This window comes from Cladophialophora immunda, assembly GCF_000835495.1.
Source record: "Cladophialophora immunda strain CBS 83496 unplaced genomic scaffold supercont1.3, whole genome shotgun sequence".
Taxonomy (NCBI): Eukaryota; Fungi; Ascomycota; class Eurotiomycetes; order Chaetothyriales; family Herpotrichiellaceae; genus Cladophialophora; species Cladophialophora immunda.
The window spans coordinates 4,430,703-4,452,851 of record NW_015622543.1 but is presented as its reverse complement, the minus strand read 5'-3'; the positions used below and the strand labels follow the sequence as shown (position 1 = coordinate 4,452,851).

At 53.2% G+C, this 22,149-nt stretch overlaps 7 protein-coding genes across 8 annotated transcripts; 2 read left to right on the top strand and 5 right to left on the bottom strand.

The window, feature by feature from the left end:
- The first annotated feature begins 308 nt into the window (after window positions 1–308).
- PV07_05951 lies at window positions 309–1,781 on the top strand. Of its 2 annotated transcripts, XM_016392887.1 has the most exons (3): window positions 309–375; window positions 433–1,158; window positions 1,211–1,781. In XM_016392887.1, the coding sequence occupies exons 2-3, from the start codon at window positions 758–760 to the stop codon at window positions 1,449–1,451; spliced, it is 642 nt and encodes a 213-aa protein (XP_016250406.1). In that variant the 5' UTR covers window positions 309–375; window positions 433–757; the 3' UTR covers window positions 1,452–1,781. The 2 variants fall into 2 exon arrangements, with proteins under 2 accessions (XP_016250406.1, XP_016250407.1); XM_016392888.1 differs by lacking the exon at window positions 1,211–1,781 and having other exon boundaries at window positions 433–1,201.
- A 107-nt stretch (window positions 1,782–1,888) lies between these two features.
- Window positions 1,889–3,193, bottom strand: PV07_05950 (uncharacterized protein; the record flags this gene model as incomplete). Its single annotated transcript, XM_016392886.1, has 1 exon — window positions 1,889–3,193. The coding sequence occupies one exon, from the start codon at window positions 3,191–3,193 to the stop codon at window positions 1,889–1,891; it is 1,305 nt and encodes a 434-aa protein (XP_016250405.1).
- Window positions 3,194–5,438: 2,245 nt separating this feature from the next.
- On the bottom strand, window positions 5,439–6,868 carry PV07_05949 (uncharacterized protein; the record flags this gene model as incomplete). The annotated part of the gene is made up of 2 exons (XM_016392885.1): window positions 5,439–6,535; window positions 6,589–6,868. 2 exons carry the CDS (start codon window positions 6,866–6,868, stop codon window positions 5,448–5,450), a joined length of 1,368 nt encoding a protein of 455 aa, XP_016250404.1. The 3' UTR covers window positions 5,439–5,447.
- Window positions 6,869–9,352: 2,484 nt separating this feature from the next.
- PV07_05948 (uncharacterized protein) lies at window positions 9,353–9,706 on the top strand (the record flags this gene model as incomplete). Its single annotated transcript, XM_016392884.1, has 1 exon — window positions 9,353–9,706. The coding sequence occupies one exon, from the start codon at window positions 9,353–9,355 to the stop codon at window positions 9,704–9,706; it is 354 nt and encodes a 117-aa protein (XP_016250403.1).
- A 713-nt stretch (window positions 9,707–10,419) lies between these two features.
- Window positions 10,420–15,116, bottom strand: PV07_05947 (uncharacterized protein). Its single transcript, XM_016392883.1, has 3 exons — window positions 14,479–15,116; window positions 14,224–14,428; window positions 10,420–14,176 (listed from the first exon to the last, which is right to left on the bottom strand). The coding sequence occupies exons 1-3, from the start codon at window positions 14,843–14,845 to the stop codon at window positions 10,714–10,716; spliced, it is 4,035 nt and encodes a 1,344-aa protein (XP_016250402.1). The 5' UTR covers window positions 14,846–15,116; the 3' UTR covers window positions 10,420–10,713.
- An 809-nt stretch (window positions 15,117–15,925) lies between these two features.
- On the bottom strand, window positions 15,926–18,407 carry PV07_05946 (uncharacterized protein; the record flags this gene model as incomplete). Its single annotated transcript, XM_016392882.1, has 4 exons — window positions 15,926–16,080; window positions 16,148–16,424; window positions 16,473–18,348; window positions 18,403–18,407. The coding sequence occupies 4 exons, from the start codon at window positions 18,405–18,407 to the stop codon at window positions 15,926–15,928; spliced, it is 2,313 nt and encodes a 770-aa protein (XP_016250401.1).
- A 2,437-nt stretch (window positions 18,408–20,844) lies between these two features.
- On the bottom strand, window positions 20,845–21,786 carry PV07_05945 (uncharacterized protein; the record flags this gene model as incomplete). Its single annotated transcript, XM_016392881.1, has 1 exon — window positions 20,845–21,786. The coding sequence occupies one exon, from the start codon at window positions 21,784–21,786 to the stop codon at window positions 20,845–20,847; it is 942 nt and encodes a 313-aa protein (XP_016250400.1).
- Between the last annotated feature and the right edge of the window lie 363 nt (window positions 21,787–22,149).

Sequence of the window (22,149 nt, the reverse complement as noted above, 5' to 3'; positions counted from 1 at the left end):
ATTTTCATTGGCGGCCCCAAAGGGCCCAGTTTTTGGCTCTGGTCTCATCTTTGACCCTGGCTCCTCGAAATCTGCATGCAGGCGCGGATGGGATGATAGGATGTCGACGCTGGCCCACGCCGTGGAGGTGGTGACGCCCAGCTGGATCGATTGGTCTGTGTGAACGGCCCCAAGAGCCCCAGCTAGTCGCAGATGCAGAACTTGGGACTGGGCTGCCAAGTGGCAGATGAGGCTGCTTTTGCTCGTTTGCACCCACCAGTTTAAATTCCCCGCCCTTCCCTCCACTGCGGCTCTCTTCGCCTTCAACCTCTGGATTGTCCTCGACACTCGAGAACGCAGAACATTGCCCCCTGGGCACCAGAACTAGACTCGAAGGTATTTTCGCCACCCCCTCGCTCAGCTATGGTCCTACACTGACATCTCATACAATAGGGGTCTCTTCAATCCTCCCGGGTGACGGTCTTGCGCGGAGACTGCTGGTCTTCGCGCAACCGTCATCCATAACAATCATTATGATCTCCGAATAGGTTATGATGCTCTCGGCCCGTCTCAGGAATGCCATACTTCTCAGGTTTATGCAGTTGAACCCCTCGACGACCTTGCTCCACTAGCAGCAACCTCGACCTCTCTTTCTACCCACACTTCTTTTCCGAGTCCAGCCAATAATTGTATTGCACATGGTCCAATCGACGACCAAGACTTCTCAAAGCTCCTCGAAGAGTTCGATGACCAGAAGTTTCTCACCAACGCCATTTGCATGACTTGCCAAGGCATCCCTGGAATTGGTTGTCTTTGCGACCTTTGTGGACTCGTGGTGCTTTTTGATGACATATCCGCGTATCCTCCCTTGATCGACCTGACTACGACCCCATCCTCCATGATGTCCCACAGAGAAAGCAGAGAGACCTCCGTTTCCAACTTGCACGTTCAGCAGCCCAACGTAGTTGAAAGAGACCCTCAAATTCTCTCGATACCTCGCATTGGATCTGCTGAGCTCATGGAGAATTCCTCATTCAACCTGTCACTGCACGAGCCTGGAGGAGTCGAAGGCAACCCGCAATCTTTAACACCAGCAAGCCTTACTATGCCCTCGGTCCTCAGATGCCCGCATTGTAAGCAATGCTACGGCTCGGGCCCTCTCCAGGCTCAACGCTTCCGGTGAGCATAACAGAACCACAATACCGGCGTTTAACGCCCTGACAGTTTACAGAGAACACCTTGCAAAACACGTGAGCCAAAGATGTGACTTCCAAGGCTGTGGAGTTATTCTGAAGAACGATCGACGAACACTGGAACGTCACTTGAGGACAGTTCACATCGCTCCATCGCGGGCTCCAGAGTATTTCTGGTGTGAATGCGGCAAGTCCTATAAACGGAGGGACCATCTCATACGACATGGTAGGAAATGCAGACGCAGTCAACAAAGGATGGCAAGGAAGAGTCATGGTTAGAAGATCCGAGGTCGAGTTATCATCGTTCGAGTGTTTGGGCACGCTCCTCCTTCGAGGTTTGGATCACCGAGACGTGGCAACGGGACATCATACACGGATGATCATCTCTCTTTCAGTTTTTTGCGCTGGGTGGCTTTTTGCATGGTGATCTCCACCTCTATGGTTTGACAGCTCCTGGTGTGAAGCAGACCAGGCTATCAAAGGCTCAAGTTGAGTTTACGCTACTCTCTTGAAAGGCCTTCAGCTGAGAGCTAGTTCTTTGATGGATTGAAAGCATGTGGACATCTATCGAGGAAGCTTCAAGGAGCCTTAGCGATACTCGATATTTCCACGTGCTCCAATATGAACTAGTGCCAGACCCGGGAGAATCCCTGACCTCATTCCAGGACAGCCTCTGTACTGAATTATAACCATTGGACATGAAACCTCGACGCCACTCAATGCCCGAAATACTTGTACCCTCTATGTCGAAAATGAGCGATATTAAATAGCAACTTACTCTCCGCCCACGGATCCTTGCCCCGGACATCCTTGAGCAATTCGCAAGCCGTACACTTTTTGGCTCCCAGATGTAGGTCGACAACCTTAGTATACTTGTCATAGGAGGTCTCTTCTCGCCAAAGCAACCGCAGATTGTGCGAAAGATGAACAGCTTCCAGCCTTGCAATTTCCAGGCCCCAAGCCCAGGAGGGGGCCGCGAGCGCCGACTTCCACAATCGCCATCCGCGGTACACGTTTCCGTTGCAGACACCCTGGAGCGGATTTGGTGGTCTTCTGACTCTATCCTTGCCGTCATTCGAAATCTTTGTCCTCGCCCGCATCCTGGGCTCTGGTATCAGCAACTGCACTGACGCTGTTCGTGGCTGCCAAATCGCCCTCAGACTTGCCGTGGCCTCCTGCCTACTGATTTGACGACGATGCCGTTGGATTGTCCTCCATCGAGCCTTTCTTGCTTCTTTCCTTGACCCTCTCTTTGTTTTTTCGCTGGTGTCTTGCTCAGACGACGTTTCAGAGCCTCCGAACAAATCGTCAAACGCTGCGGACAATGCATCAACTGCGCTTTCACTGGGCTCGGGATTTTGAGCCCTCTCATTCACCACGCCAGAATCTCCTTCGAGCAAGGACTCTGATCCGACTTTCATCACTGTAGAGTTTGAGAAGGAGTGCAAATTCCAGTCTCCATCAGGCGCTGGATCAGTGTCGGGTTGGGGACCTCGATCGCTTGTCCTGTTTGCTGGGCTGTCGCTGACCGTCTCAATATTGGTGGAATGCTCTTCGCTTGCCTGGTCAGGGCAGGGTGGCGGAGTTCCACCAGATGTCGTCCTGTCCAGCTCTCCAGGCCCAAGAGCAGGCGCAATGCCAGTATCGGCCTTCCCCGACTCCTCATGGTCGCGGATCACCCACTTCAAGCCATGCTCTTCAAGCACGCATATGAAGGACGACGACGCTTTCAGTCTCTTCACGTGTTTCTTCCGGTGCGCTTGCACTTTCGGGGACCAACCTCTAAAGTAGATGGCCTTGGCGACGTATTTCTTCTCGTTGGAGCTGTGACCAAGCAAGTACAGGTCTCCGTGGTTCTCGTTCCGGAGAAATCTCACAATGCGGAACTCAGACCCCAGTGAGAGTCCTTCGAGAGCCTTGTTCCGCCACTGCGATGCATGTTCGGGGCTTTGGTAGGATGTGGTCGATGCACAGGTGAGTTCGGAGCTCTCGCCGCGCAAGGCTGAAACCCCTTTCGACATTTGGCGGAGTTTGGCAAAAAAGGTCTATCGAGGGCAACACAAAGCACACGACAGTGCACGGCTCTGGCTATCGGTAACATACACGGGATGAATGAAAGGAAGACGGAATCGATCGTAGTGCGATAATCGTTGGGCTGTTTGCCGTAGCCAATGTCGCGATCAGGCTGAGGCAACTCAATCATGCGCTACATTGGGGCCACCAATCAAATGACTCCCTCGCCTATGCAACTGTGAGCTATCACCCAACCAATCATTGGACCATCTAGAGGGTGCTGGTCACCAGCGCAGCGACTTGTGGCTACTGCACACGTGGCCTGCTCCTGGAAAAACGGAACTTTTGCCCGAAAACGCAGACCCAGCCTTGTTTGCAACTACCTCCTCGGGTTGAAACCCATGCTTGGAGCCTGAGGGCAACACTCGGGTCTCTCTGCTAGTGTGCTCGTGCCATTTCACCGTTAACCACGTTGGTGCTCCACCCGTGTTCCTTCGACTTTGTTTCCGTGATCGGGTGCTGTGTGAACACAAGGATTCGCACTCAGTTTTTGCATCACAAACGAAGTATCTCTGTCCGCGAAGAGAGAGAGGAAACTTGCGGATATCGGAATGAAACAATACTGGTAGTCCCGGGTACTGACGTGGCAAGTCTGGCAGAAAAGTGTGTTTGTTTCCTTTACAAGACCTTGGACTCCCCGGATTCGCGGCCTGCCCTGTTTGAATAGCCAGATACTGACCTTCACCGGGTCCCTGAATCTTCCGAGACGCTGGCTATCTCCATAATGGCTTCATCAACCGCGGCCAAAATCTCTGTTCAAACCTAGTGTCCTCTCTTTAGACAGTCAAACTCATCGACGTCGTCCCAGATAGAGGCACTCAGTAAACCCATCCCGACTTCGACACCGCCTGGTATGATCCATTTGACATATTGCCTGCAATGCTCATCCTTGAGCGCGAGGTGGTTTCATGGGGAGTTCGCCAGCAGTACTAGGAAACATTGATCCTCGCGGGTTCGTATAAGGAACTTGAAAGATGGCTGTTTCAAGGACGGCGAAAACTCTGAGGTGCCGGTCGTCGGAGATCGTCCTATCCTTCTCTCGGCCTCTTGAGAATCTCGTGCCCGAAGCTTGAAAGCGCGTTTCCTCTTGGTATCAGGCTCTTGATCAGCTTCACGTCGTCGCGAGTCCCGTCCACTTGTCGAACGCGAAGATGTGCATCTTCTTCAATATAAAAAGTTTGGCCACGGTGTGGGATGCATCTGCAGCGTGCATGGACGTTAGCAGGGTGCTTATAGAGACGAGGTATTGCCCGAGCCTAACACGGATTGCTGTGGCACGTCGTGAAGCAGCAGGACCGGTGGACGTCTCCCCAAATGGAACAAGATTGTATCTGGTATGCATGCTTGGTCGACACCAATTCAGATCCCCGATTCCTGGGAAAGGACCATGTTGAAAGAATTGAAGTTTTGTCTATCTGGGACCTGCTTCTCCCTCACCGAAGTTGCATATTGACCGTACTCGTCTTGCTTCTCAAAAGTATGCAGACGTTCGACCCAGCCAGGCGGAACATGACCTCGCCGTCATCAAGATGATTGACAATAGATGGGGTGCAGCCTCATCGAGCAATCTTCTAGCCATGAGAGACAAAAAAGGGATGAAAAGGTCCCATGCTTCAAATACCGCAGTACATTGCCGAATATATGCGACGACCGAACCCCAGGGTTGACGAAATACGCGAACCGAGCCACCCTGTGGGTCTCCTTTCCCGATCGGGCAGTATCAAAACGTCATATCACCCCCACAGTTCAAAGGTTGTTCGAGACCTCACTTGCCGACGCATTACAATAGACCAGTGTTCAGGTCAGGGGCAGTAAAAGCCACCGACATTTACCAAGCAGTCTCAACATCGAATGCTCAGTGCCCGGGTACCAGTCATCGGAAGGCAAGTGAGCGTGGAAATTTGGTCCGATGCTTTCAAATGGTAATCTGGCAACGCAAGCGAGAGCAGATCCCAACGAGCCGACTCGGCTACAGGATGAGATGATTCATCTCTACAGGAGCACCAGTGTTGTACGGAATGCCACACAATCTAATGCTGCCCTAGTCTTGGCTGGAGATGCGTGTGGTTGAGTCGTCTAGCTAGTGCTATCAAACACCAGGGCTCGAATTTACGGGGCTGGCGCAGACGAATGATTGCAAAGACATAGACGTGCTAGGCTCTCGCTCTATCTAATGTATCAAGGAAACACCAGACAGACAGGTCAGGAGGGAAGCTGTTCATCTGGAGGTGCCGTGAACCAGAGAAGCTCGCAATAGCATTCTGCAGGGACAGATCGGTCGTGCACGTCCCGGCGTACAGGATCTGCATCGACCCGTAGTTCTCCATCAACTCCCCATCCGGCGGGTATCTGTTCAAACATCTCCGGCATCTCGAGTGATGTGAAAAGCAGCCTTTCTGCATTGTTCTGTACAGAAGGTGCCAGTCGATGAAATGCTGCCAACATCCGTATGACGCCAATCCAGACCTGAGCATACCTCTCGCCGATCGATGCCGAGACACTCAGTCGAATTAGAAACCACAACAGATGGACCGGTGATATTGATGCATCGTCTCGGGCTTCTTCCAGGTGTTGGCTGATGGCCTCGATACACGAATCGGTCGCCGGGTCAAAGTCTCCATGGGACCTGAGTGCCGATGTGAGAAACAAAAGGACCGCGAGCCGGCAGCTACGTTCCGTGGGATATTCTGACGTTGGTTTCTGGAGCAGGCCTTTCAGGGTCGAAGCTTGGAACACCTTGATCCTCCTCAAGTCGGACAAGCGATCCATCTCTACTTCGGAAGTAGGTAACAGATCAACCAGGGCCTTCTGACGACTCCGAAGCAGATCGCTGAGGTCCTTGAGCCCCACTTCCAAGTCTGGAGCAAAGTCGAACCCCGTCAGAGGTCCTGGCAAGGCAACGAAGGTCCAGACGAGCTTTGTGAACATGAGATAGTCGCCTTTGAACGAAGACAATCCGCCGTGTAGCGCTATCATCTCCCTGAACGCTTGCCAATGTGAGGTACCGTCCGACCCTGCCATACATTTAAGGCTGCAGAGTAATGCCGTGCCGAGAATGACGCCTGTGTTGAGAGTGGGAAGGTTGGACCTGACGCTTCGCACAAGACGGTTCTCGTACTCGAGCGGAGCTGGTATCCCCTGAAGGGCTGAGCGATGAGTTGCCGCATCGAACAATATGGCTCGAAAGGACACCTCGTCACGGCAGTAGAGCTGGAACAAGTCTCTCACGGCATTTGCGTCGCCCATGTGCTTCCAGCGTGCTCTGTATAGCTCCGGCATAACGGTTGTATCTGTGGCGATTTTAGTAGCTAGATGGGGAGAAGAAGGCGGTCGAGGTACAAACAGTGATGGAAGAGACATCTGTCCGAGGGTGTCACCAGCAGATGGAGAGGGAGATCAACCGTCGGTGGACAGGCTGCCTTGACCACCACGTCAACGGGCCACTTGAACTGGTCGAATCGTAAATCTGCGTGGGAAATGGCGAGGGTCGAGTGATCGCCTTTTCTGCGCTGGCGCTTTATCCGATGCAACTCCCTGGCAAGATGCGCTCGGGATTTGTGTCGCTTCTCAGGATCGTTTTCGTCGACAAAATGCAAGCGCGGAAGAGATTTGTGGGCCGCCATGGAGGAGGAGAAGATTGCACGACCGACAGAAGTGCCAAAGGATGCAGAGAAATACTAGTACCCGACCACCACAACTACATAGTATATAAATACATGTAGTCCTAATTCAGGGAGATTCAATCTAGACCCTCGGGTGAATGCCTGGATGCTGACGAATGTTGCTTGACAATGACTCGCTTCGCTCTTACGGCAAGCAACGACGGGCTCGGTGGAATTGTGACACGTGACCTCACCTCACCTCACCTCATCTGCACTCGAGCTTTGGCGTGCTGACAGTCTGCAGGTGAGCCTGAGGGAAGCATGATTGCCGTGTGGTTAACATGTGGATCATACTATGGTCAACATGTCGCATAGCACTGCTATGTATTGACTGCTTTACGCTGCCTCATAATAATAATCAAGCATCCGCATTTCAAAGGTGGCAACATCCTCCATGTGAGGTGGCCACCCTGACGCTTGATGGTACTACTACTATATCTATCTAATAGATAGTAGTACTTGTAGAACATGATCCTATGCTAGCTCCCGTGTGAAATGTATGAGTAAATCTTCGACCTAAATTTAGTGGTCTGCGACATGTCAGCGAGGCTGGGTCGCCCCTGAACGAACAAAGGGCAGTCATGAAGGCATGCAGAGCTTCAAGCCTGATGGCCAAAAGTGGATTCGAACCTCGCGATTGACATCGAATGACACTGTTGCCGTTCACTTGGGACCACTACTGATTCCACGTCGATCATAGTCGGCTTTCTGGGTGCAGGTTGAGCTGAAGCTTGACCTTAGGGCACTAGTAGTAGTACTCTCTAGATGACTCGCATCGCTCAGGACTTCTGGCTGCACCCTCCCCTGAATGTCAATCTGTTGGACAGGCGATTCAGACATTCCACCCCAGCTTCAACTTGAATATAGCAAGATCAACTGGAAATCCGCACTTCTACGGTGACGCTGTTTTCCGAACTCAAGAGTCTGGCATCAAACTCTGTTTCTCTTTTATTCGAAGCTGAGGACGCCGTCGCAGCATCGCGAACGAGCCACGGCAGCTCCGAGTTCGAGCTCTCGAAACGTTGCTCGTAGTGTATATTTAGTTACCTACGGGGGGCATTTGCATCCATTTGACTCTGGAGAACCGTTTATCTTTGACGATACCTACTAGGACTGTAGTTTACTGCATAACTCAGAGCTGCCGCACTGACTTGGATTATCAAATCAGTATACTATACTAGGGTCAAAAGATAGTGGTACAAGCTCAATTGGCTTCTCCATTTCAGGGAATCGAATACTGTTTGTATGATGAATCTAAGAGCAAGGCGATGCTCTAATAGTACTACGGACAGTGGTATTTTTGAAAGCAGATGGCTCGCAGGAAGTCGGTATACGCGTCCAGTTCACCAGTAGTACTGCGTGTCAAGTGTCTGATGTCACCAAGTCTTTGAAGCCTTCAGCCCTCTCATCTACTGTAGCTAGGCGAGTAGAGAATTCATTTATCCTATCAATAGTATCACACAGAAACATCTTCCGTCTGTTGGTCTGAGTCCTCTCACTCGCTATTAATCGGCTCTGTAAGCTTCTTCTTGAAATAGGAGTAGAAGTTGCTTTTCTAACTGCCAGTATTTTGGGTTTCTGCACCTTGCTGAAATGCATCACGAAAATCGCCCAAAACGGAAATCGACTTGAAAACCTACCACGTGATCATCTCTTCGCAACATTGAAACTGCCAGTACCACGTCTATCCTCCAAGGCCCAAGGCAAGTCGCCTGCATTTATGGTCGCCCTTTCCGTAGGTACTCGCTTTACAACCCAAACTCCAATTGCTTTAATGGACAGAGGTTGTCTTCCCAATGTCCCAACTTGAGTATGCTTCAGTTCTCGATTGCCAGCACAATCTCCTGGTGTACTAGCAATCCCTCCGTAGACTTCAAGTGCCACAAGTTCGAATTCCGACATGCATGAGGTCGTAAAGCCCTTCGGTCAAGTGCCAGCAACAATGAGAATTCAAATTGGTGCTCTATGGCTTCAGCAGCAGAAAAAACATCGTATGCGGACTTCCTACCTAGTCGCAGGCTTGCACTTAGTACTAGTACACAGCAGTTGTTCCATCCATAGCCAAGTCTGGAGCACAAGTGGAAGAGCAATTCAACGCATTAGTTATGTTTTTGTCGTATAAGCCGGTCACAAATGTGTATAGGCAGGACTAAGACAATGAATATATAATATAACCATCGAGCCAGCACTATTCAGACGACAGCCTACAAGATGGACGGTGCAATTGACAAGCAGTCCCCGGGATCTAGTCACGTGACCCAACAAACATGACAAACGTTGCAAATTTCAGGTCGGTTGATCCTCGGAGCTCGACATCAGGTTGTCTTGGGTAGAGAGAAGCTCCGGAACAACCAGAGCGTTCAATCATGGATATGCAATCAGTCTGCCTTTGTTGAGCGTAATTGCGTTTGTGTATTCCCCTACTACCTCCTCAATCAGTTCATAATGAAGTTCCTCCGGTCGATTGTCCGCACACGCCCGCCGGGGGCGCAGGTCCAACTCCCCAGAAGTTCACTCCGCACCTTCAGCGCCGTCCGCATGCACGCGCAGTCTCAGCGGACCTCGAGCGCAAGCTCCCCTCAACCAGAACGGCCCGTCAACTTCTACAGCACGCATGGACGCGCCTTCTTCAAAGCCATCACTTTGGCATTCCTGACGTATCAAATCGCGTATTGGGCATGGTTGACGGTGGAGACGGAATACCTCAAAGATCAGAAGAACCGCGAGGTCAAGTCGCTGGAGCAAGAAGTGAGGTTGCTGGATGAGGGTCGAAAGGCTCACAGACCCGGAACCTCTTGAGGGCCTACAAAGAATTTATAAAGATGAGGAGCTGTGCGAAGGTGTTACAAACGGCCTACCGATACCCCATCAACGACGCGCCCCGTGTCGCGACTTCGAAAGTATGGCGAGTCCTTCGAATTGAAGCTGCCTTATGACACCCTGTCACCTTTTGGAACTCGGATATAGAAGAAGAAGATGGCCGTCCAGAATTTTTGTCGAACGGGTGGCGAAGAGCGCCAGGATGGACGGGAGGACATTCTACGCAAACACTTGAAGCTTGTCGCTGCCAGGCTGCGGATTCGTTCTACGCCCAGCCCCAGTATTGACGAGGACCTCTTACCAACCGGAGAAACAAATATTCGAGTCCACATCACGACACGCGGAACTCGGTCACTCAGACTTGAACCTACGAATCATTTCTCGATGGACGATCGAGGCCCTACAGTTTGTGATGATACCGGCCACCCACGACCCCGTCAAAGACGAGAACCCGGCCCTTTGCCACCATCCTTGAAACCGACAGGAAGCTCATTCCGACCAAATGCAGCAGGGTGGAAAGGTGAAGCAGCAAATCATTTCCAATGAAGCAACTCGTCCAGCGAAGCCAGGAACAGTCATCTACAGCACGGCCGGCAATATGAGGCACACTGTCAGCACCAAGACGTTCTCGGAGGACATCGCTCTCGACTGCGAAAGTCAATAACGACAAACGAAAGTGGAGGAACCAAGGGGGGAATTGACGCAAGGAGTGCTGTGCAGAATACGTGGATAGACGTCTTGTATACTCCTTTTTACCCACACTGGAGATGTAAAATGATCTATGTCCCTCACATTCGAGTACCAGGCGGTAATCTCTGACAGTTCCGTTTGTTGCATTCTCCGGCCTTAAAACACATTGTATTCCACTCGTTGTATTCGTTACTGCTTCTTTCGTCTCAGTCAACCCGTCATCCCATCTCTCTCCTTCGCGGTGTATCCACCTCGCAGGCTCAACTTTCCTTCAGGGTTGCTGACAAGCCAGCTCCTCAGCTGGGCATGAGCGGCTTATACCTGTCCAACCTGCTCGCTCCGGGCCTGTCGTCCTCGTCCATGAGGCCTCCGTTCGCGTTCACATTGCCGTCCGGTCTGTGCCTCGTGGGCAAAGCCGGGCTGTCGCTCCTGGCGCCCGTCTCCCTCCTCGGCGGCAAGGGCGGGGCCGGAGGATCGTCCGCCCCGTCATTGCGCTGTATCTGCTGAGGCTGGAGTTTCGAGACCCTCGACGGTGGCGGCGGAGGAGGGTTGGCGGCGCCCTTCTGCAGACCTCTCGCACCACCGCCGGGCCCCGGCGCAAGAGAGTCGGGAGCGCTCACGAACGAGGCGGTCGAACTCGCCGTCTCCTTGCGCCTGGGCAGCGGCGGGGGACGCTCTTCCGGATCAGGCGCCACGGACACCTCGGAGCGAGACACGCTCGCCGCCAACCGTGGCAGGACAGGGGCCGGGAGAGGGCTCAGCTGCGGGACGGCGACCTGGCTGGACGAGGTGGTGAGGGCCGACGGTTTCGTGGGTTTGGGCGGGGGTCGTTTCTTGGGGAATCCCGCCGCTGAGGAGGATCGTGCCGGGATGTTGTTGGCCAGATCGCCTGCCGACGACATGGCTGATCGGACAGGAGAGGTGGTGGCGCTTGAAGCCCTGTTTCGCGGAGCCGAGCCTCCTCGTGGTGTCGGCGGCGTTGGACGTCGAAGGGCCTTCATCTCCGCCGCCGCTGTGGACGGCGTTGCAACTCGTTCTCCCTCCCAGGGCGGAGGTACCATTCTCTTCACCGTCCTTGGTGGTGGCGGCTCTGGTTTCCTGCTTCCCGGTCTGCTGCCGCCTTGCTTGTTGTTGTCCATGATCGGCGGCCTCTCGACCTCGACCCAGTCGTCCTCCCCACCCTCCCTCCACGGATTGCCTTCGCGGTTCCCGCTCAACATCACGCCCTCCTTTGGTGGGCGGATCGTGCTTCGCGCAGCTTTGTTCCCATCTAACCACCACTTTCGCTTGTCGCTGCTCGCCGGAGGTAGGCCTTCCTGAATACTCTCATAGCCCATGAGACTCTCCATGACGCTGTCGGTTTCGTCGTCGGTCTCCATTTCGTCCAGCCCTTCCGTGGAATCTCCGGCTTTGCTTTTCATTTCTTTTGCCCTCTTTGAGTATAGTTTTTTGGTCAAGGTGTCCTTCTTCTCTTCGTCCACCACCCGGATCCCCACGTCAAATATGGCATACACCGGTCTGTGGTCGCTGAACCTCAGGCCCATGACGCTGTCATATTCCAGTTGCTTCATCTGCGAGCCGAGAACCTCTCCAGCCTGGACTGCGTTTCGGTTATGGTTCACCTTCCAAAGGATACGATCGGTCCAAGCAGGTATACGTTGCTTGTCACTCGAGTCGAACTCGTCTTTGCCAATGTCGTACTTGTATGTCGGCAGGAATTTGACCCGTCCTTCCCGATAATAGTTGAAGCAGTTTCCTACCACCATTTGAATGTTGAGTTGGTCGTTCTCGTAAAGCTTGCCCAATGCATCTTCTCTGATCTTTTCCGACCCGATGATCGCTTCATTGACGAGGGCTTTGACTCGTTCATAGCCCAAACCGATACGGTAGTTGAAGTCCCCTGCCCAAACGATGATCTCGTGGTCCTCGATGCTTCGGTTGCGTTGAAACCTCAGGCCAGAGGTGATAGTGTTGTAATCTCGATTCCGTTCCTCGTAGTTGGCAAACCCTGCGGCCAAGTGGGCAGTGACGAAACATACAGATGTGCTTTCAATGTCCATCCTGATGGCGACGGCGCCTTTGTTTCCGGCAATCCCACTCATGCCGGTTTTCTTGATGGCGCCCTCCACATTCTTGATTCGGCCCAGAATGCTTGAGCGGACAAAGACCATTAATGCAGCTCCCACCAACTGCCCGCTCCTCAACAGAACATATTCGTCGCCTTTTGTGGGCACCCCCTCGAATTTCTCGTCAGGGCCGTGTCCGTTGAGACAGTTTCTGACTGCCCTTTCCCATAGCATTCGCCGATTGGGGTCGGTGCTCATGATTTGCTGCGGACTCAGCTCGACGATTTCTTGGAATCCCACCACCACGATGTCCAGATTCTTGCCACGAACGTCCAGCCAAGGAGTCAGGTCTTCATGGATTCCTGACGTTTTGCCGTTCAGGTTATATGTTCCCATCCCAAGTCTAAGCTGATCCCTTGACTCAAACTCCGCTCTTCGTCGGGCAACTTCCGCAACGACCCAGTCGTTGATAGGGTCGAACAGGTCCACGCTTGTCTGTCCGACCAACCTGCCGAGCAACAGATCAACAGTATTCTGTCTGTTTTTATCCTCAAAGTGATTGACATAAAGGCGAGTAGCACTCTTCCGGGCATCCGCAAGGGCGCCCGCAAGACTCATCTTACCATGCCTTGTAAATGAACTCTTCAGCGCTCCAGTCCCAGCATATATTCTCGAAAGAACATCTCCGTTGTCAGCCCATAATGCAGAATGGCGCATCCAAAAGTCAGAATTGCCTCGCTCATCCCGGTGCGACAGGAACAACTCCAACGCCATTTGGCTGATTATGCCCTGGATGAGATTTGTCCGATCTAGGCAGTCCAGACAATTGACCCGGAAGACGCCATTTTGCTGCATGATAACGATAGGCCTTCGGACAAGTTTCCTTCTGCCTTGCTCGACGGCGACTTCCTCTATCTCCTCTGAGAGAAAGTAAACAAACGACTCTGCGCTTGTGTCAAGATATGGTCGGATAGCTTTTGCTGCTTCGTATCCGGTGGGTCCACGAGTCCGTTCGTGGAAATCGAACTCAGTTTCGTGGAGTAGATGGTGTTCCTCCACTTCACCTTCCTCATGTCGTCGTAGCGGGCTTCTACTCACATGATATCGGTATCTCTCTGTCAGCTCGACCTCACCCGGCTTCGAGGCGCTCAGCAGATTCACGATGTGAACCGCGCCATAAGTTCTCTCCAGAGATGCGAAATGCTTATCAAAAGCTGGCTGCGTGGCCTCCGGCGAGCGGGTGATTTGGATTTTTTGTTGGCCAGGTATCAAACTGCTCGAGCTTTCCCAGAAGATCGGTATGCTGCCTCGCACTTGAGTGTATGAGAAGCAAAGGCCGGTGGGAGACCAAAAGACAGTCTCGGTCTCGACAAAGTTCGCAACATTACCGTCATCGTCAATGCCTCGAGAGTTGAAACGTGTCCCGGCTCTTCTAGAGGATAATCTAGAGATGATGGTTAGGGTTGTAGGTGGACCAGGGACAGTTCCCCGGATCGGGGAGGAAGAAGGTGGTATCGGCAAACTTTTGACGAAGCCACGAATCACAGAGGTGAGAAGGCGAGAGCGGTCAAGAGCATTTCGTTCGAGGTCAGTAAGCCTACTTCTGAATTTGATCAGCGGATCAATCATGTACGAATTCCAGAGGAGGCCTTCGTCGAGACTGGAAATGTCAACGGTGCTTTCTGCCTCGGCACTAGAACTTGTCAGCTCAGTTGACCTTGACGATTGATGGCAACCTACCGATCCTGTAGCCGTCGTGTAAGATCAAAATCGGCACTGTAGTAGAAATTGCCGTTGCTTATGAGTTTCTTCAGAGCGTGGAATGGATGTTCGGAGACATCGTCGCCCTGGGTGTAGTCGACATCGTCCGACTGGAAAATTTGGCCAGGATATGGGTTGGGATAAGGGCCATGGGCGTGATCGTAATCTGCACGGTTGAGGCAGTCTAGCCGGTCATCAGCACGAGGTATCTGTGGCAGGCCGAGATCGACTCACAGAACTCCACGGCGAAGATCTTCTGGACGGTCTCGCCTGGCCTCACAATCGCCACCTCTTCTGAGCCGGTGATAACGCAAAGAAAGACATCGTTATTGAGTGTGATGAGGCCCAAAGTGCCTCTGGCGGTAGTGACAGGATGAAAGTGCTCGAGGTTGATAAGAGATTTGTCTCCGAACTCGACCATACATCGAGGCGTCAGGATGGATCGACTCGCATTGCCCAGTGGTAGGCTGGTCGAGCTCGATATTGACGCTCTGCCACTTTCTGGTGCAGCATGAGAATGGCGAAACACCAGGACATGCTCATCTGTTGCAAGGGCCACTGTCCGATGAGGGTAATCATGGATCAACACCCTGGTTGACATCGTGTCGAGGATCACCGGATGGCGCGCACTTGATCCCGCATCGCCAGGCTCATCAGCGGCATCTATCTGCGGACAGGCCCAAGCAGGTGTGACCGCCTCAGTCAACCGACCATTGACTTATTGCGGAATGCAGTCGCGTGCTAGGAGACTTGGGTTTCGGAGAATTTGTTCGAGGTTCCGCAGCGCACACCAGGTTGTTTCGCAGGCCGATTTACACGATGATGCTGTCAAAGATATGCCTTGTCATCGAAATATCTGGGCCCGGTAAGATGGTCACTCTCTGGAGGTGACAAAGTGTCGATGAATTAAACGGAGCTGAAGGCGAGGTTGTTCGGCGGACCACGTGACATCCTGCTTAGTGAGATTTCGACGAGACACCATCTTAGCGACTCCAGATACTCGATCTGCTACAGATGCAATACAATATAGCGGAAAGGATCCTTGACAGGCTCTATTGTATTCATTATGTTGCTACACAGCCTTTTTATCTCCAAGGCAATGAGCAACATTGCCAGCTAAACCGATGGACCTGCAATGAAAATGGGTATCATATATGAAACCCCGGGCAAGCAACGCCATATGAGCCCACAGTATGCAAAATGGCGGCAGTGTCCTCGAGCCGATATCCAAACGACCTCATGTCAAAATGTTTCGCCGCTCCATAGGGAGCTTTTTCTTCGGCGTCAGACCCCTGAATCCCCCCATGTGTTTTGGAAAACTCCCGCTAAATCCACATTTCGTAAGTCGTAACCATGACAAAGGAAATTCATCCACGTCTCGCGTCCCCTGAGGCATGAAAAACCAATCCCGAATACTCGAGAGGATAAAGCCATGCCCCCTGAAGTGGCCTATGCCAGAGGCTCTCTCGTCCGTCAATCATGAAAAACTGTCGTAGATTGGAGGGTTGCTGCAGAAAAGCGAGAGATGTAGTCGGCGTCGAAATGTATGGTACTGAAATCGATGAGCAATGGACAGTGCCGCCCACCCAGCTTTCAACTTTGTTGTCGGTGTCCCACAATCGTTGGAACCAAACGCTGGCCAATCTACCCCAATTTGTCCTGTCAACGTCAAGAGAGCCGCTCACATAACGGTGCATGCACTGTCTTCAGTGGCACCGTGCTGAGATTTAGCGGCCACATCAGGCTTTTTATCACCTTTTAACGGCCGCGAAGGCCTCGCCGCTCCTCCCAGCATCCAGCCAGCGAGGCCTCCGGTTGGTTTCTTCTTCCTGGGGCCTAGAAATACCTGGTCAGCATTCGTCATTCCACGACTAGTTTCTCTCTAGCACCCATCCTCTCATACCTTTTCTCTCCTTCTTCGGGTTGATGATTTCATCCAGATTTAGAATCGCGTCATCCAATATCTCTGGCGGCGGCGGCGGCTCTATGATCTCCTCCTTGGGTTCGGGAATGGGCCATAGCATCATTGTGATGTGCATATCCGGCTCGATGGTAGATTCCCAATAGTTGGGCATGATAATCTCTTTGTCGGGTCCGATCAGGTCGTAACGACCAGCCGTCACATGCTCTGCAAGGTTTTCGATGTGTGCAAATGCTTGGATGATCAGATTTTCCATATCCTGCCAATGGTCAGCTTCCGTCTCCGCGTGAGGCATCTACTAACTTACCCTCCACTTGCAACATCGATCCCAGGGGAAATTGTAATTCCGCCCAATTGCGTCTTTAAATCTGACCGGAGCCTTCCTCTCGGGCCCCTTTGCTGCAGCAGCTTTCTTTTCTGCCTCTTCAGCTTCTGCTTTTGCTTTGGCTGCTGCTTCCTCAGCCTCCTTGAGCTTGGCTTCGGCTTCTTCTTTCACCCTCTTTGCCTCCTCCCTGGCAGCGGCAGCAGCCTCTGCAGCCTCCCTTTCGGCTGCGGTCTTCGCAGCCGCTGCGGCATCGTCGGCGATCTTCTTCTCGGCGGCGGCCTTTTCTGCTTTCGCAGCTGCCTCTTCCGCGGCAGCTTTCAGGGCGGCCTCGGCGGCCTCTTTGCGGATCTGCTGTTCTCTTGCGGCTTGCTCCGCGGCCGCCCGGACTTGCTCCTCATAAGCCCGAATGGCTTCCTGTCTCGCTTCTTCTCGGATCCGTTTCTCTGCGGCCCTACGCTCGGCTTCTGCCGCAGCATCGGCGCGGGCCTTTGCCTCTGCAGCCCGCACAGCTTCTTCTCGAATCCGACGGTCTTCTTCCATGCGTGCTGCCGCCGCTGTGGCTTCTGCTCGGGCCTTTTCTGCCGCCTGTAGCAAAGCCTGTTCCCGAATCCGTTTCTCTTCTTCTGCACGTAGAGCGTCTTGACGGGCCTTCTCCTCGGCTTGACGTATTGCATCTTGTCGAGCCTTCTCTTCGGCTTGCCGAACTTTTTCCTCTGCCTGGAAGAGTGCATCCTGTCTGGCCCGCTCATCCTGTCGGGCCTTTTCCTCGGCCTGTCGGGCCTTCTCCTCAGCTTGTCGAACTTTCTCCTCAACTTGCCGGAGTGCTTGTTCCCGAAGACGGCTTTCTTGCTCCGCAAGTGAGGCTGCTATTGTGGCCTTCTCGGCCGCTTCCGCATCTTTGGCAAGCTGATCTTCTTTCATCAAATCCTTGAGACGTCGCACAAGGTCGTCGTCATTCTTCGCTTCAAGTTTTTCGGCAGATGCACTTGCGGACCCTGGCTGTGGGGAAGGCGCAAGTGGTGGAGCATAGTATGGATAAGGCATCTGTTGAGGGTACTGCATGTAATGGGGCGGATACTGCTGTGTACCGAAAGGCGGTGGTGGGTATTGAGGAGAATAGTAGCTCGCTGGCGGAGGCGGATAGCTGACGATTGTCGCGGGACCATAAGGAGATGATGTGTATGGAGCGCTCACTTGTGAAGGAGCATGGTGGCTGAAGCCTCCTGGATACGCAGCATGAGGAGGATATGGGACCGGCTGGCCCTGGGGGTAAGCGGTAGGATATGGCATAGCCATGGGTTGCGGTTGAAGAGCGATCACTTGATTGGCGGGGTGTGGCACAGCAGGATATGGGTATGAAGCTGATGAACTGCTGTGAGTATACCCGTTGTGCCCATAATATGATTGAGGACGAGGCATGTGATGGCTCAGGTCCGGCCTGGCAAGGAACTCCTCTGTCGAGTCCCCACTCTCAGTCGGGGATGTGTCTTGCAACTCTCGGGTGCGGCTGCGAACAGGCTCGCGAATCGCCTGCTGGCGGTGCACCGCCTGTCGTCTTGCTGAATTCGATCGAGACTCGTATTGTTGCACTCTTTCACGGTGGTCTATCCTCGAGGCGGAATCTGAGCCATCCGGATTTTCAAGTTCGTTCGGATATAACACTTGCACGAATTCACCGTGGTGCGAGGAGGAACCGCTCTGACTTTGGGTCGGCTGGATGACCGAGTATTGGGGTGAGACGCCAGCAGAGACCTGGACGCCGTCGTTTTCGTGGAGCTCGTCGTCTTGCGAGCCGAGGGAGGGAGAGCGAGAGACGTGGGTAATATCAATGTGCGTATGACTGTGACGACCTGAAGACCTAACAGCAGGCGAGTTAGCACTGGTGGGCGAAAATGTCGGTGAAATAACCCACCCCATGAGAGACTGAGTGAGGTCAAGGAATTACCGCGTTCAACCTACCCCAGGGGGAAGGCTGAACGAGATAGCCTTGAGGGTTATGTTAGTGTCAAGGGATGTGCTAACCGGACCAAAGAGAGCTGACTTCAGGCAGTAGGACCGTCCAAATGGGCCAGATCCAGTGTATATTTTGAAACCAGTATCCTTCAGCGCCAAATGTGGTCGAAGAAATTCAAAGGCCTGGCTGAGAGGGGCGTGGTCACCTCCCGCAGGTGTGCCACCGGTAGCGTCTGGTGTCGTGAAGGTGCGTCGTGAAATTCCGACAAGGTGGATCCGTGGCCGTGGGGAGGAAAGGGACGAAGGGTCGGGCCACAGGGAGAACAGGTTGCATATGCGAGGAGCCGAGGGGGATGCCGATCAGGCAACGAGTATTAGAGACAAGAGGATCACCACGTATTTTCAATGGCAGGGATGCGAGATGGCAACGGGTACAGATGTGGTGAAAGGTGGTGGTGAGTGTGTCGAAGGAAGGGAAAAGGAGGAGCAGGTGAGAAGGTGACAATTGTAGCGAGATGAGACGGTGAAGTCGGGCTGCCCAGAATCATGCAAATGCAAATGTGTGTGAGCGCGTGGACAGGTTGTTGACGCCAAAGTGGTTGTTTGGCGTCAAGGTCAACCAAGGTGTGTTGACGGGGGATCAAGATGCTGGCTGCTGGATCCTGGATCCGCCCACCGAGTCAAAAAAGGCGACAAAAAGGGGGGGTAACGAAATTGGTGACTGATGCCCAATTGCTCGCCCACTCGAGGGATTCCCCCCCTAATTCGTCGGGCGCAGGCGCTGTGTGGGCGCAGCGGGCAGTGGACAGTGGTGGGCAATAGTGCGCAGTGGGCGGCAGGCTGCGGGTTGCGGGCGCAGCCTATTTGGTAGTAGTGGGGCCCGGTCTGACTCCCCCTGCGTGCTGTCTCCCAGGCCTCCTATTCTTGCTGTAAGGCACCAACCACGTCAATCGTAATGAGAAATCCCTTCTCCAGCAGTGTGCAGAGCCAAAATCAATCCCGGCTTCACTCAACGCCCGTCCGTCAACTCAGCTCTGGGACGGTGTCGTGGTGGTGTTAGGTTGTTGACAGTGTCCACAAGAGCCCAGCCCGGTCACGACCACCTTTTGCTTGCAGTGAACAGAGGTGCGTCTCCCAGGACAACTTGGCCCTTGGTGACGCGGACGAGTGTCCAGTGTTTAGGTCTGAAATAGACCTCGAAATGGTTATATCAATCCACCCAGAGTCTTGTACAGAGCATCGACTCATACAATTTCCTTTTTTGTTGCCCGTTTATCGTGAACTTTTGGTGTTGGTTTTTTTCGCCGCCGGAGGGTCTTTTTCCTGCAGGATCGAACTGCAGAGCCCGTCAATGGATACAGCGGTGCAAAAGGAAGACTAGAAAGAATTGAGCCTCCCGCAAGAATCTGAAAAGGGAGAATGCAAGATGTGAGTTGGCGACAGGAGAGTGTCGCCACAACAACCCGCAGAGTGTCAAAAGGTACTCAGGTGACGCAGAGTCGTACAGAAAATTCTCTCGCGGTTGCAAGCGATCTGTAAGGGGTTGGATCTAGTAGAGGTAAGCGCTTCTTGCGCGCTGTCTTTCTTCGCTCGCGATTGGATTTATGATTCTGAGACATTGAGGGCTCCTTGGGAGGAGACGTGAGGAGCAGTGAGTCTGGTATTATTAATGGCGAAATGGGAGTGACAAAAGTGCGCAAGTGGTATGCAATAGGTCTACATTTGGGTTGATATCAAGGCAGAAAGATGGCTATCCACCCTCTTGACCGGTCATGGCATTCTCAGTCTATATATCAGAAACCGAAACAACCCGGTCTTCGACGTCGCCACCGGGACAGCCTGTTTTCCGTAACGCAGGGCGATTAGCCTGATATTCACACCCCCCCCTTGGGTGTCGGAGAACTGATGATACCCTTTCTTTTTGGTGATTCTCCCAACAAAACCTCAAGTCGACCGCGGCCTGAAGGTGGGATTCTTGACCTCGTGGTTGTTAGTTTGTCGGAAAGACGAGGCTCCAGTGACTCTAAATTAGACGTGATGGGCACAAACGACCCACGGCCGCTGACGGAGTGAGAGCCTCATTCGCTAGTGGTTGGGTGTTGCGACAATCGAGGCATCCTCAGAAAAGCTGCCACGTTGGCTTGCGCTGAAATGCTGCCCAACTTCCACCTTCAAGCATCACGCTAGCGGGCGCGCCCGCATCTGACATGATCTTCGCCGAACCATGGTTTCTCCTATGGTCCATTCGGTTCTCTGCAGGAACTTTCGCCCGCCCCCCCTCTGGTGCCAAAAGGCATTGAGGTCCGTACGCAAGTGGCTTTTCCCAATGCTCTTTTATTCGGAGAATCGTCTTGACTTGGGCTGCTTTGTGGTTCGTGGCTCCAGGATTGTGCAGGATGCTTCAGCCTTTGGATCTGTTCAACAATTCCTGAGCGGCAATGAGCTCAGGATGATCGGTCCCGGAAGATCGTCGTCCGCTGCGGTCCTTGACGATACCCTCCAGTTTTGACGTGGCCAACTGATTCAGTTTCTGCACCTTGTCTGGGGTGATCGGCGAGCTGGTGTTCCCCCGAGATGTCGTGTTCGTCAGCAGGAACTTGTCCGTGGCCAGCTTTAGCCCGTAGAACCCCCGCAGATAGTCGTCACAAAGTTCAATGCTCCGACTGAACCGCTGGATTGCCTGTGCCAGGTGTTTCTCGACATCGGCATTCTCCGTTGACGACATGGCAGCCAGATACTCGAGTTCGCCCAGTCGTGCATGAAGGTTCCATGCATTTGGGGCGATAATTACGGCCTCCTCCAGGCAAAAGACAGCTTGTGGAAGGCACCCCTGCGAGTGATAGAGGTCGCTCAACTCGCACCAAGCCTCCATGTCGGTGGGAAAGGAATCGACGAATTCCACCAGGTCTTTGATGGCATCTTGTGGCCTCCCCAAGCTTCTCATGAGCGCAATCCGGCGTTTGTGGATGGGAACATTCATAGGGTTCTCCATCAATATTCTCGCATAGTCTTCTAATATCTTGCGCAATGCTGCTTCGTCTGGAGCCATGGCTTCCTGATACAGCCCTCTCAAAGCCATGACCCGTTCATTGGTTGACCCGAATCTGTTACTTAATCGTTCCACACATAGAGAGGCAGACTTGTCGTCCCCTGTGCGCAGGCATGCATAGAGGAGTTGTTCAAGCTCGTCCCATAGTTCAGCGGAATCCGCCGTGTTGAACATTGATGCAGGGAAGGTCGTACTGACCGACGAGGACTTTGCAAGGATCGAGGGAGCCTGCTGCGCTATGCGCAGAGCTGAGGCAGGGTCGGAAGCCGGGCCTTGGAATACGACTGTCGCCATTGCTGCGTTGTCCGATGACAGGTTTGGCCAGAGCCAGAGAAGACGGAGGATATGGTCTGCGCAGGATTAAGTAGTATCGTCGAAAGGTCACTAATGCCGGAACTCTGCAAAGACTGACAAGATGAGGCTGTCAAGGTAGCACAGGACAAGTTGGAGAACACGCTGGTCTGGACGGGGTTTGGAGGCCACTGCGAAGTCGCGTAGCAAGCTACTCGTTCATACAGACGCCGCGAGGTCGCCGTTGGCCGTTGGCTGCCGTTTCTTCGGAAGAAATCAGTCTTGGCATTCGGGCGGAGCATTTGACACCACACGAAGAGGTCCTCAGCATCCCCATCCCATCATCGCTTCTTTCTTGGTGGCCTG

Coding starts and splice junctions, on each gene's coding strand:
- PV07_05951 (XM_016392887.1), top strand. CDS start 758: ATGACTTGCCAAGGCATCCCTGGAATTGGTTGTCTTTGCGACCTTTGT. Junction 1,159..1,210: donor CTCCAGGCTCAACGCTTCCG/GTGAGCATAACA, acceptor GACAGTTTACAG/AGAACACCTTGCAAAACACG.
- PV07_05947 (XM_016392883.1), bottom strand. CDS start 14,845: ATGTCAACCAGGGTGTTGATCCATGATTACCCTCATCGGACAGTGGCC. Junction 14,429..14,478: donor GATCTTCGCCGTGGAGTTCT/GTGAGTCGATCT, acceptor ATGACCGGCTAG/ACTGCCTCAACCGTGCAGAT. Junction 14,177..14,223: donor ACACGACGGCTACAGGATCG/GTAGGTTGCCAT, acceptor GACAAGTTCTAG/TGCCGAGGCAGAAAGCACCG.